This window comes from Geotrypetes seraphini, chromosome 6 (assembly GCF_902459505.1).
Source record: "Geotrypetes seraphini chromosome 6, aGeoSer1.1, whole genome shotgun sequence".
In the NCBI taxonomy this organism is placed as follows: domain Eukaryota; kingdom Metazoa; phylum Chordata; class Amphibia; order Gymnophiona; family Dermophiidae; genus Geotrypetes; species Geotrypetes seraphini.
In genome coordinates this window covers 234,740,438-234,754,478 of record NC_047089.1, presented here as the reverse complement: position 1 = coordinate 234,754,478, position 14,041 = coordinate 234,740,438, and the positions used below count along the sequence as shown (strand labels likewise).

The window sequence follows — 14,041 nt, the reverse complement described above, 5'->3', positions numbered from 1 at the left end:
TATAGAATTAGTCGAAGACATAGAGAATATCACTTTGCGTGGAGACACAGTATTGCTAGGAGACTTCAATATGCCTGATGTGGATTGGAACAAACTTTCAACTATGACCAGCAGCAGCAGGAAGCTATTAACCTCTATAAAGGGAGCGAGACTCAGACAAATGGTATTAGAGCCCACTAGGGACCGGGCGATTCTGGACCTGATACTCACCAACGGAGAAAGTGTCACAGAGGTCTTGATAGGCGATACATTGGCCTCCAGTGACCACAGCATGATATGATTCAACCTCAGAAAAGGGTTCACTAAGTCAAACATCAACCAAGGTCCTCAACTTTAAGGGCACAAACTTCGAAAGCATGGGAGATTTCATCCATCGGGCACTGCAAAACCAAGCCGAAACAGATAATGTGGTCAACTCTGAAATCAACCATACACGAAGCAACCAACCACTACATAAAATCAGTAAGTAAACGGCGAAGAAACAATAGACCACAGTGGTTCTCTGCGGAGATCTCAGACCTCATAAAAAAGAAGAAAAGAGCGTTTATCTTCTACAAACAATCAGGGAAGCAAGAATCTAAGGAAGATTATCTGGCCAAGTCTAAAGCAGTCAAAACAGCAGTCAGAGAGGCCAAACTCCGAATGGAGGAGAATCTAGCGAAGAACATCAAGAAGGGCAATAAATCCTTCTTCAGGTATATTAATGACAGAAAAAGAAACACAGATGGGATAGTACGCCTTAGGAAACCAGACAGGAACTATGTAGAATCGACTCCGATAAAGCCAAACTTTTTAAATGAATACTTCTGCTCAGTCTTCACTTGCGAGGCGCCGAGATCCAGCCCTCAGCTGCAGACAAGGGAAAGCTCGGAAGACCCGTTTCTTAATTTCGAGTTTACGCCCAGCAGTGTCTACTATGAGCTATCAAGACTCAAGGTGAACAAAGCTATGAGACCAGACAAACTACACCCCAGGGTGAACATAAGAAGATAAGAAGTTGCCCCCGCTGAATCAGACCAGAGGTCCATCTTGCTCAGCGGTCCGCTCCCGTGGCGTCCCATCAGGCCTATTGCCTGAACAGTGATCCCTGATTAATTTTATAACTTACCTCTAATCCCATCCCTATAATCTACCTCTACTCTTATCTGTACCCCTCAATCCCTTTTGTCTTCCAAGTACCTATCCAAAGCTTCTTTGAACCCCTGTAGCGTGCTCCTGTTTATCACATCCTCCGGTAGCGCGTTCCATGTATCCACCACCCTCTGTGTGAAAAAGAACTTCCTAGCGTTTGTTCTTAACTTCTCCCCTTTCAATTTCTCTGAGTGCACCCTTGTACTTGTTGATCCCCTTAATTTGAAAAATCTGTCCCTGTCTATTTTTTCTATGCCCTTCATGATCTTGAAGGTTTCTATCATGTCTCCTCTAAGTCTCTGCTTTTCCAGGGAGAAAAGCCCTAGCCTTTTCAGTCTGTCAGTATATGAGAGGTCCTCCATACCCTTTATTAGCTTAGTTGCTCTTCTTTGAACTCTCTCAAGTACCTCCATGTCCTTCTTGAGGTACGGCGACCAGAATTGAACACAGTACTCCAGGTGCGGGCGCATCATAGCACGATACAGTGGCAGGATGACTTCCTTCTTTCTGGTCGTGATACCCTTCTTAATGATACCCAACATTTTGTTTGCTTTCCTTGAGGCTGTTGCACACTGCGCTGACGCCTTCAATGTTGTGTCTACCATCACTCCCAGGTCTCTTTCAAGGTCGCTCACCCCTAGCGCTGATCCCCCCATTTTGTAAGTGAACATCGGGTTTTTTTTCCCTATATGTACGACTTTGCACGTCCCTATGTTGAAACTCATTTGCCATTTTTTGGCCCATTCTTCCAGTGTTGTCAGATCTTTTTGGAGATCTTCGCAGTCCTCCATGTTATTTACCTTGTGATATAGTTTGGTGTCATCCGCAAATTTAGTAACCTCACATTTTGTTCCTGCCTCCAGGTCGTTAATGAATATGTTGAAAAGTAGCGGTCCCAGCACCGACCCCTGTGGAACTCCGCTCGTGACCCATTGCCAGTCTGAGTAATGGCCCTTTACTCCAACCCTCTGTTTCCTGTCCGCCAACCAGTTTTTGATCCATCGGTGGACCTCCCCTTGCACCCCGTGGTTCCATAGCTTCCTTAGTAGTCTTTCATGTGGCACCTTGTCGAAGGCTTTTTGGAAGTCAAGGTAAATGATATCTATGGATTTCCCTTTATCCACCTGGCTGGTTACCCCCTCAAAGAAGTATAATAAGTTTGTGAGGCATGACCTGCCCTTGCAGAAGCCATGCTGGCTCGACTTTAGCTGCCCATAGTTGTCGATGTGTTCCCAGATGCTGTCTTTAATCAGTGCTTCCATCATCTTTCCCGGGACCGAGGTCAAGCTCACCGGCCTGTAGTTTCCTGGGTCTCCCCTTGAGCCTTTCTTGAAGATGGGCGTGACATTTGCTATTTTCCAGTCTTCCGGAATCTCTCCAGTTTTTAAGGATAGGTTGCATATTTGTCGAAGTGGTTCAGCTCAGTGAGTTGAGTGACGTCCTGGTGGAACCGTTATCCGCACTCTTCAATCTTTCCCTAAGTACAGGAAGAGTCCCGTTGGACTGGAAAACGGCTACGTCATTCCACTCCACAAAAAGGGATGCAAGACGGAGGCTGCGAATTACAGACCGGTGAGTCTCACATCGATAGTGAGTAAACTTCTGGAAATACTAATTAGATGCAACCCTGAACGAGGAGAATCTACGAGATCCCCATCAACATGGTTTTATGAAGGGAAGGTCCTGCCAATCAAATCTGATCAGATTCTTCAACAAGAAAGCTGGATATATGGGAGTCCTTGGACGTCGTGTACATGGACTTCAGCAAAGCGTTTGATAGTGTCCCACACCGTAGGTTGTTGAGCAAGATGAGTTCAATGGGATTAGGTGAAACATTAACTGCATGGGTTAAGGACTGGCTTAGAGGTAGACTTCAGAGGGTAGTGGTAAACGGTACCCTCTCCGATACGACGGAGGTGATCAGTGGAGTACCGTAGGGCTCAGTCTTGGGCCGATCCTATTTAACATCTTCGTAAGAGACTTGGCTAAAGGGCTTCGAGGTAAAATTACATTATTTGCCGATGACACCAAACTATGCAACATAGTAGGCAAAAGCACAATAGACAAAAGCACAGTGCCCGACAGTATGACGCAGGACCTACTCCTGCTGGAGCATTGGTCAAAGACTTGGCAACTAAGTTTCAATGCCAAAAAATGCAAGGTCATGCACCTTGGCGGCAAAAATCCATGCAGGACTTACACCCTAAATGGTGAGATCCTAGCAAGGACTGTAGCAGAACGTGACTTGGGAGTGATCATTAGCAAAGACATGAAGACTGCCAATCAAGTGGAGAAAGCTTCATCCAAGGCCAGACAAATCATGGGTTGTATCTGTAGAAGCTTCATCAGCCGTAAGCCCGAGGTCATAATGCCGTTGTATAGATCCATGGTGAGACCCCATCTGGAATATTGTGTACAATTTTGGAGGCCACATTATCAAAAAGACATGCTGAGAGTTGAGTTGGTTCAGTGAATGGCCACCAGGATGGTCTCAGGACTCAAGGATCTCCTATATGAGGAACGGCTGGGTAAGTTGCAGCTGTACTCACTCGAGGAATGCAGAGAGCGGGGAGACATGATCGAGACGTTCAAATATGTCCCAGGCCGTATCGAGGTGGAACAAGATCTCTTTTTTTCTTAAAGGACCCACGGCAACAATAGGGCATCCGTTGAAAATCAGGGGAGGGAAATTTCATGGCGACACCAGAAAATATTTCTTCACCGAAAGGGTGGTTGATCACTGGAATAATCTTCCACTACAGATAATTGAGGCCAGCAGCATGCCAGATTTTAAGAAAAGATGGGATTGGCATGTGGGATCTCTTCATGGAGGAAGTTAGGGGGTAGGTCATTAGTGTGGGCAGACTAGATGGGCTGTGGACCTTTTCTACTGTCATTTTCTATGTTTCTATTGTAATATTTTACGAGTCTGCATCCTATTCAGTCTAAGAGGAGTATCCCTTTTACTCAACTATTGGGATACCGCAGAATTTGTTCATCTGATTCAAAATATAAAGAAAACTCTGTAGAATTGGTCAATAATTTGGCTGCTAGACTCTGATAAGGTTTTGAAAGGAGCAACAAAGAGAGCATGGTTTAATCATAGAAAACATCTGTTAGAGTATAAGACGCCTACTAACAATTTGAATTTCTAGCCTGTGTACTGAAGTATAATATGCATACGCCAGATGTAAAGATTTTGAATAAGCAGATTGTTTCCTTGTTGGTGAGGGTTGGTAATGGAGTGCGAGATGGGGGCTCTTTGCCATCTACTATGGGAGAAGCAGGGATCACAGTATTGTTGAAACCGGGAAGGGACCCAGAGCAGTGTGGAGCATATCGTCCCATCTCATTGTTAAAAGTTGATGCTAAAATTTTGGCGAAGGTGTTGGCATTGAGATTGGGGCGAGTGTTACCGGGACTTGTCCATGTTGATCAGGCTGGATTTATCCAGAAGCGTCAAGTGGGAGACAATATACGTAGAACTTTACATTTGATCTGGGAGGCACAGCAACAACATAGTAAAATGGTCCTATTATCCATAGACGCTGAAAAGGCCTTTGATCAGGTCAATTGGAACTTTTTGTGGGCAGTAATGGAACGAATGGGAATTGGGGGAATGTATGAAAAATGGATAAGGAATTTTTATTTGACACCGAGGGCTTGTATTAAAATTAATGGGCTTTATACAGATTTCTTCTCTATTACAAGAGGGACCCGACAGGGTTGTCCACTCTCCCCTTTACTGTTTGCTTTGTATTTAGAACCTTTGGCTTGTTATATACGGGATTTGGGGGCAGTTAGAGGAATTCATATAGGAGATCGGGAACATAAATTGGCGCTATTTGCAGATGATATTCTTTTTTATGTGACGGATCCGGAGACTACTCTTACTGGGTTGTTGGAGGTATTTGGGATATTCAGAGGTCTATCAGGTTTTACGATCAACATGGACAAGTCCGAATTTTTGAATATTTCTTTGGAGGAGGAGGAGGCGCAGAGGTTGGCAGCCATCTTTCCGGTGAGGCGGGTACTGGGGCATCTTAAGTATCTTGGTATTTTGATTCCATCTGATTTATCGTGTCTTTATGATCTCAATTACTCTAGGATAGTGCGATTCGTGCGGAGAGACTTGCAAGCTTGGAAGGGTTTGTGGTTGTCCTGGTGGGGGCGTATAGCTGTTGTCAAAATGAATATCTTACCCCGTCTATTATTTTTATTCCAAACGCTGCCCATAGCGGTGCCGAGGGGACTTTTGAAGCTATTGCATAAGGAATTTCGATATTTTATTTGGCAAGGGAAACATCCCAGGTTGAGTCAACAAGTACTTTGGTCTGCTAGGGAAGATGGGGGACGGGCAGTACCCAATTTGCACTGGTATTACGAGGCTGCACAACTCCGTTTTATTTTGGATTGGAAGATCGCAGTGTTTAAACCTGGGGTTCAAATAGAACAAAGCTATGTTCCGCATTGTACACTGAATAATTGGCTGTGGATCTCTTCCTCGCTGCCGGAACGATTGCAGGGGCAAGGGAACCCGTTCTTTTGTCATTTAGTACGGATGTGGGGTTCTTTATATCAAAGGGAAAAGAGTGGTAGGGGAGTCTCTACGCTGGCTCCTATTAAGGGGGAACCGCGGTTTGTGGCAGGATTGGAAAGGGGGGCATTTCGGAAATGGGAATCTATGGGGATTCTTACATTTCGAGATGTACTAGTTGGGGGATGCTTACCTACTTTTGATGCATTGGTGACTAAGAAGCCTGGGTTAAGAGGCGAATTTTTTGCATACATGCAATTGAGACATTTTATGATCTCGGAAAGTTGGGATAAAGGGAATCCCCAGGGGACTGAATCTTTGGAAAACTTATGGCTTTTGTTGAGTAGAGTACCGAGACCGATTTCCATTCTTTATAAGTTCTTGCGTGGTAGAGTGGTGATTTCCTTTCCTTTTAAACAACAGTGGGAACGGGACCTCCAGCTGCATCTTTCTGCAGATGATTGGTCACGTATTTGTTTGGAGGTACAGAAAGCATCTCATTGTATATTGGTCCAAGAAAATGCTTATAAAATTTGCACGGTTACATATTATGTACCCTCAAGTTTCAGACTCTTGCTGGAGATGCGGTAAGAGCCCTGGATCTTTTATGCATATTTGGTGGGACTGTGGGGTGATTCAGAAATTTTGGGTTATTGTTACACGATCTTTGACATTGTGGATCCAGGATACATTGCAACTTTCACCTCAAGTTTGTCTGTTAGGGTTACATAATGTTAGAGAAGTTCCTTGGCAGACAAAACTGGTCAGAAGGGGGTTGGCGGCGGCCAAATGTTTAATAGCATTATATTGGAAGAAGTTAGCTGCTCCACCAGAAGAGGAATGGGTAGAGAAATTGCGAAAACTTGCACAGATGGAATGTATAGCTGCTAAGCATTATGGTTATTATGACTTACAAAGGCGAACTTGGGACAAAATATTTCAACACATTTAATTATTTACTCAAGTGGGGTGGGAGGGTGGGATAGAGGGTGAAGGGTAGTGTGGTTCATTGGGAGTCTTTTTGAAGGAACAACGAAAGGACTCCCTCATGGTGTTTCTTAGAAGGGGGATAATATTGATTATATTGGTTTACTTTATGTAGGGTGGCGGGATTGAGATATATTTATGTTTGGGAGTTTTTCTCCTTGTTTTTCCCTTTTTTTTTTTTTTTTATATGCTTTGTTGAAAGATTGTAACATTACGAATTGGTTTACAAATGGTGTTTGTATTGTTTATCATTATTATAAAACTCTAATAAAAATTGATTAAAACAAAAAGATTTTGAATAAGTGTATGCATATTTTACCAGCCATACCTGCATTGAGGATGTGTCCTTCTTGTTTTCCTATAAGAGAAATTCAAACCTTCGAGATATTTTATGTCCTGTTATTACTGGGATGGGTCGGGAATTTAGGGATGATATAGTAGGATGTCATACACAGGGCTGTGGAGTCGGAGACAATTTTGGGTACCTGGAGTCGAAGTCATGGGTACCAGAAACTGATGCGTCTGAGTTGAAGGATTTATCTACCAACTCCAAAGCCCTGGTCATACATGTTGTGGACATTGTTCAGTGTGTGATCTGATGCTACAGATTACAGAGTTTAAAGCTCCTCATGAGGACCGTATGATACTATTGAAATCTTTCACTTCCTGTACATCTGTGTGTGTCATTTACTCTCTGATCTGCCCATGTGAGCTAATGTACATTGGTCAAATCTTGTCAATTAAGGACTAGATTCATTGAGCACAGACATTGTGTCTCTAGCCATAAACTTACCGCTCCTTTGGTGGAACACTATGAGTCAGTTGGACATTCATTTTCAGAATTTAAATACTTTGTTATTGAACAACTGCAGGTTGACCTTCGGAGAGGCGATATTAGGCGGAAATTACATCAAAGAGAACGTTTAATTTTTTCTCTACAGACTATTGCCCCTAAAGGCTTAAATTCATCTTTAGAATGGCAAGCATTTTTATGAATGAATGGCTAATTGCAGGATGATGTCACTTTTTACGTCATTGCGTTATTACGTTTATATGTTCTTTAGCTGTCTTGCTTTAAAACGCACGCTTTGAGTTTCGCATTTGCCACTTTTAATTTTTTGTCATATGCGGAGCAACTGTGATTTGAGCAATTGAGAATTTTTCCCCCCGAGGATACGTTTTGCGAAACGGGGTTCTCCCGTAGGGACTTGAAGTATGGTCATCACTGCATGCAGCTGGAAGAAGAAAAACACAAGGTAAGAAAAACACAAGGCAGTTTTTTGAAGCTTTTTCTGTTTTGTTTTTTTGACGCTGTGTGTGTGGGATCTGTTTATGCTTTAAATAGACTCTACAATTCCTAGGGTTGATGAGGTGATACTCCATACAATAATTTATGAATATAATGGGTGGAGATTTTTATGGCCTATGACCGTTACGGGACTTCTACTTGGCTTGTGATAAAAATAGTAGTATTCCCAAGTCCTTTTGGGCTTTAACTGAGGCCTTTTTCTCCACTTGTTTTCTATATCCTTTTGTATTGTGAGTGGTTGCCGCCTCCCATTCTCCGGAAGAGAGTGGGCTGTTGATACCTAATATCTGATTGATTTCAATTCTTTCCTTATTCCCACATTTTATGAGCTATTTGTAAAATATATGGGAAATTATGCATGTCCTGGCTTGGACGTCCTAAATCCTACCTTCACAGCTTATGCTCATCAAAATGCCAACCCTAAGTTTTCTTCTCAACTATGACAATGTAAAAAGGAACCACTAATCTAAGACCATGCCAATAATGATCACTACTTTTGTCAATTGGTTCAACTATATCCCACACTGATTCAATAAAAAAATCATTGTTCAAAGATATCCCCATTTTCCAATGATCACAGGTGTAAGCTATTAAACTCAAGAAGCATTTTAAAAAACAAAGACCAAAACCTAATCTTTATTACCTATATAGTACTTCATTTCTGTATCATGTTTGTTCATCAGCTCAAGAAGCCGTACTTCAATCTGGGCTTGGTTTAGGAAAGCCTTCTTGTTCTTTATAATTTTAATGGCCACCCACTCCTGTTCTACGCGGTCATAAGCCTTTACAACCTAAAAATAAACAAAGATAATAAAAGCAAAGACTGTTAAAAGTATACTATATGAGTAAATAATCTAGCATCAACAAATAAACTTATTAAAACCAAATATTGTTTGACAGCACAGAACTGTGATAAATCAAATAATTTTGTAGCTTACTTTACTAATTACAGCAGCCACAGAAGTATCCCTAAGACAACCAAAACAGAATGAAGTGTTACTCTTACAGAAACAACAAAATGCTTTTGATATCAGACAGTAGTGGCACCCTTCAATGATGTCAATACCTCAAAGCATCAACTAAAGGTCGACGCTTTGCTTGATCATTCAGTTCTGTGTATTAGTGCTGCCCGATTCACTGATTCAAATTAATTCACTTTCTAAAAAAAACGGACTCACCAATTCAGTGAGTCCCGACATACCTCTGGGCCTCCTAAAGTAGCAGAAGTGGTGGTGGTGACCAGTCTTAGCAAAGGCAGTACAATGAACAGGCTTCGCCTGGCCTGCCCTCTGTCGAGTCACTGGTGACATTATTGATGATGAGAGAGAGAGAAAGAGAGAGAGAGAGATGGATGGTAGAATAGGAAAGAAAGGTTGGATATGGCAGTGAAGGGAAATTACTAAAATGGATGGTGAGCACAGAGAAAGAAGAAAATGTCAAATGGGCAGGAGACCCTGGCGAGCGAGTTAACAGAAGATAAACAGAAAACACAGCTTGAGGCCAACATGATTTGAATAATGAAGTGATCAGACAACAAAAGGTAGAAAAATGATTTATTTTTCGATTTACAATACATCAGATTTGAAATATATATTCTGCTGCAGCTGGTGTTAAGACAGCGAGTGTGAGCTGGGACCTAACGAAGAGAGGCAAAGTCTTTTATTTTGTTTACACTACAGCACCAGCATGGGGCTGGAGAAGGCAAAGGGGGTAGGTCAAGAGGCTACAAAATAAACCAAAGACAGGACGTTTGAAAAAAAAACCAAAACCCCCCAAAAAACCCTATTGCATGGGAAAAGTGAATCAAATCAAAAAATCAATTCAATAGGCCAAATCAAATCAAAATTTTTTCCCTTAATTGGGCAGTACTACTGTCTATTAATGCTGTCAATTAAACAACCTATTAAGACAAAAACTGGTCTCATAAAAACCAACCGTTTTTTACAGTGACTTACCTACGGAGACCTCGAACTAACACATTATCTAGACTTATTCATTCAATCTTGTTAGACCAGTCCAGATAAGCGAGTTGTGCACTCCAACCAGAAGATAGAGACAGAGAATACTTTTCTCCAGTGACATCACTACTAGTACAAGGAGAGGAACGTTGAGGAAGAAGTCAGGGAGTTAGAGAAGTTCATCGAGGAGGCATACAGAGAGGCCGTGGAAAATCACCAACAACAGAGGAACTACCAAGACACACCTACAGTGAGTGAGGACCACCTGGAGGACAATCACAAGAAAGGAATAGATGATACAGCAGCAGGACCTGGAAACAGCGGAGGGAACCCACAGGAAACTAAGTCCAATGCAAGCCAACGCCGGAATGAGGAAAGATGGAAGTGCACCGAGGACACGGACCTGCAGCTAGAGATAGAGACAAGAAAAGATAGAGAAGACAGCAATCGTTGTGGGGGACTCCATCATCCGACAAGTCGACAGCCACATAGCAGGATGAAGAAAGGATCGGCTAATGATCTGCCTACCAGGAGTCAAGGTGGAGGATATAATGCAGGGGAGTAAAAGTCCCTCCTTGAGGGCCGCAATCCAGTCAGGTTTTCAGGATTTCCCCAATGAATATGCATGATATCTATTAGCATACAATGAAAGCAGTGCATGCAAATAGATCTCATGCATATTCATTGGGGAAATCCTGAAAACCTGACTGGATTGCAGCCCTCGAAGAGAGACTTTGACATCCCTGATATAGTGAGTTGCATCGACAGGATCATCGACAGTGCAGAAGGGGGAAATAAAGCGGTGGTGATTCATGTTGAGACAAATGACGTGAGCAAAAGGAACTACAGCAGGGAAATACTGAAAGACCAGTTCCGGATGCTAGGAAGGAAGCTGAAGATCAGAATGCCAAAGGTAGTATTCTTGGAGATCTTGCCGGTACCCAGGGCCAGCGGGAAGAGGCAGACGGAACTGCAAGCAATCAATGAATGAATGAGACGCTGGTGTGAGGAAGAAGGATTCCACTTTGTGTGCAACTGGATGACATTCTGGGGGGAAGAGCAAGCTATTCAGGAAGGATGGACTCCACCTCAGTGGAGATGGAACGAGGCTACTTGCAAGCAACATCAAGCGAGAAATTGAGAAGTATTTAAACTAAGAAGGGGAAAGCCGACAGTCAACCACGAGTCGGTGGTTCGGGAAAAGGTATACTCGGAGGATACCATTCAAAAAGATTGAAGGGAAGACTCACTAGATCATAGGCAAAATAGAAATCCCAATGGATCGAAAGGGACGGAAGCGAGGGAGACAGAAGGAGGAAGGAAGTGCAAGAAAGAAACAGGCCGCAAACTTAAGTGTATGTACACAAACGCAAGGAGCCTAAGGAATAAAATGGGAGAATTGGCACAAAAAGATAACCTAGACATCATCGGCATCACGGAAACATGGTGGAATGAGGACAACGTCTGAGACACTATACTATAAAGATACCAGGACAGAGTAGGACAAAAAGGTAGGGGTATTGATCTATACATAAAAGAGGAAATTGCGTCTACCAGAGAGAACATGCCGGAAACAAACAATAAGGTAGAGTCTCTAAGGGCTAAAATACTGGGAACAAATGGAACGGATACGAAGATCGGCATCTACTACAGACCTCCAGGATAGTCCTAAGAGGCTGATGGAGAAATGACGGACGAGATTAAACAAAAATGCAAGGGAGCCAACACAGTTATCATGGGCGACTTTAATAATACGGGGATAGATTGGAACCTAGGCAATTCCAGCTGCAGTAGGGAGACAGTAGAGGGACCAAGTTCCTAGATGCTGTAGGCGATTGCTTCCTGGAACAACTTATCATGGAAAATATGATAGGAAATGCAATTCTAGACTTAATTCTAAATGGACTACAAGGACCAGCACAAGGTATAGAAATAGAAGGGATGCTGGGAAACAGTGATCACAACATGACCCACTTCAACCTAGACACAGGAACAAAAAGTCAATCCAGAACAACTGCCACGGCGCTGAACTTCAGAAACGGGAACTACGAAGGGATGAGAGTCATGGTGAAGAAGAAGATCAGGAAGAGGATAAGCACTGTAAATACGCTAGAGTAAGCATGTTCTCTTTTTAAGGACACAGTTACCGAGGCACAAAATTTATATATACTGCGTATCAACAAGGGTTCCAAGAGGAAAAAGAACAAGGAACCGGCGTGGCTCACTGTAGCAGTGAAGGAAGTGATCAGAGACAAGAAGACTTTGTTTAAGGAATGGAAAAGGTAAAAAACAGACAAAAACTGGAAAAAGTACAAACAACATCAAAGCAAGTACCATAAGGCGGTAAGAGGAGCCAAAAGAGACTATGAGGAAAAAATAACCAAGGAGGCAAAAAGTTTTAAACCGTTCTTTCATTAAGGGGAAACGACCCATAAAGGAAGCAGTGGGGCCGTTAGATGACTATGGAATAAAGGGAATACTAAAGGAGGACAAAGCCATCCCCGACAAACTGAACACATTTTTTGCGTCTGTATTTACTGAAGAGGATATATCCAATATACTGGAAGCCAACAGGCTATACACAGGAAATGAAGACGGGAAACTGACAGGGTCAACGGTCATAAGAACATGATGCCGCTGCTGGGTCAGACCAGTGGCCCAGCAATCCGCTCACGTGGCGGCCCTTTTGGTCAAAGACCAGTGCCCTAACTGAGACTAGCCTTACCAGCGTACGACCTTGTTCAGTAGGAACTTGTCTAACTTTGTCTTGAATGCCTGGAGATTTTTTTCCCCTATGATAACCTCCGGGAGAGCGTTCCAGTTTTCCACCACGCTCTGGGTGAAGAAGAACTTCCTTACATTTGTACGGAATCTATCCACTTTCAACTTTAAAGAGTGCCCTCTTATTCTCCCTACCTTGGAGAGGGTGAACAACCTGTCCTTATCTACTAAGTCTATCTCTTTCAGTATCTTGAATGTTTCGATCATGGCCTCTCTCAATCTCCTCTGCTCTAGGGAGACGAGGCTCAGTTTCTCTAATCTGTCACCGTAAGGCAGCTCATCCAATCCCTTAGCCATCTTAGTCGCTCTTCTCTGGACCCTTTCGAGTATTAATATGTCTTTCTTCATGAACGGCGACCAGTGCTGGACGCAGTACTCCAGGTGAGGGCGCACCATGGACCGGTACAGCGGCATGATAACCTTCTCCGACCTGTTCGTGATCCCCTTCTTAATCATTCCTAGCATTCTGTTCGCCCTTTTCGCCACTGCCGCACATTGTGTGGATGGCTTGATCGACTTGTCGATCAGAACTCCCAAGTCCCTTTCCTGGGAGGTCTCTCCAAGTACCACCCCGGACATCCTGTACTCTTGCCTGGGATTTTTCTTACCGACATGCATTACTTTACATTTATCCACGTTGAATCTCATCTGCCATGTCGATGCCCATTCCTCGAGCCTGGTTATGTCATGTGGCAGATCTTCGCAATCCCCCCTGTGCCTTCACTACTCTGAATAACTTTGTGTCGTCCGCAAATATAATCACCTCGCTCGTCGTACCTATATCCAGATCGTTTATAAAGATGTTGAAGAGTATGGGTCCAAGCACCGAGCCTTGCGGCACCCCACTGGTGACGCTCTTCCAGTCTGAGTATTGCCCATTCACCCCCACTCTCCGTTTCCTATGTTCCAGCCAGTTTTTAATCCACGTGAGTATTTCTCCCTCGATTCTATGGCTCGCAATTTTCCGAAGTAGTCGTTCATGTGGAACCTTGTCAAACGCCTTCTGTAAGTCCAGATATAGAATGTCGACTGGGTCACCCTTATCTATCTGCCTGTTTACTCCCTCAAAGAAGTGCAGCAAGTTCGTTAAACAAGATCTAGAAGAGGTATGCAGACAGTTTGATAGGCTTAAAATCAATAAATCCCCGGGATCAGACGGCATCCACCCGAGGATAATCAAGGAACTGAAAGGGGTTATAGCTGAACTGCTTCAACTAATAGCCAATCTGTCGATCAAATCAGGAATGATTCCGGAAGACTGGAAAGTGGCGAATGTTAAGCCAATCTTCAAAAAAGGTTCAAGGGGAGAACCGGAAAACTACAGACCAGTAAGTCTGA

The 14,041-nt window shown here is 43.2% G+C and overlaps 1 protein-coding gene across 17 annotated transcripts in view; it reads right to left on the bottom strand.

Moving 5' to 3' along the window:
* The window catches only part of DYRK1A (dual specificity tyrosine phosphorylation regulated kinase 1A), a 684,276-nt gene that overhangs the window by 202,582 nt on the left and 467,653 nt on the right, over positions 1-14,041 (bottom strand). For all 17 annotated transcript variants that reach the window (XM_033950290.1, XM_033950291.1, XM_033950295.1 and 14 more), the window contains one exon: positions 8,608-8,755. In XM_033950290.1, the coding sequence (XP_033806181.1) occupies positions 8,608-8,755 (148 nt within the window). The remainder of the gene's footprint in view (positions 1-8,607; positions 8,756-14,041) is intronic.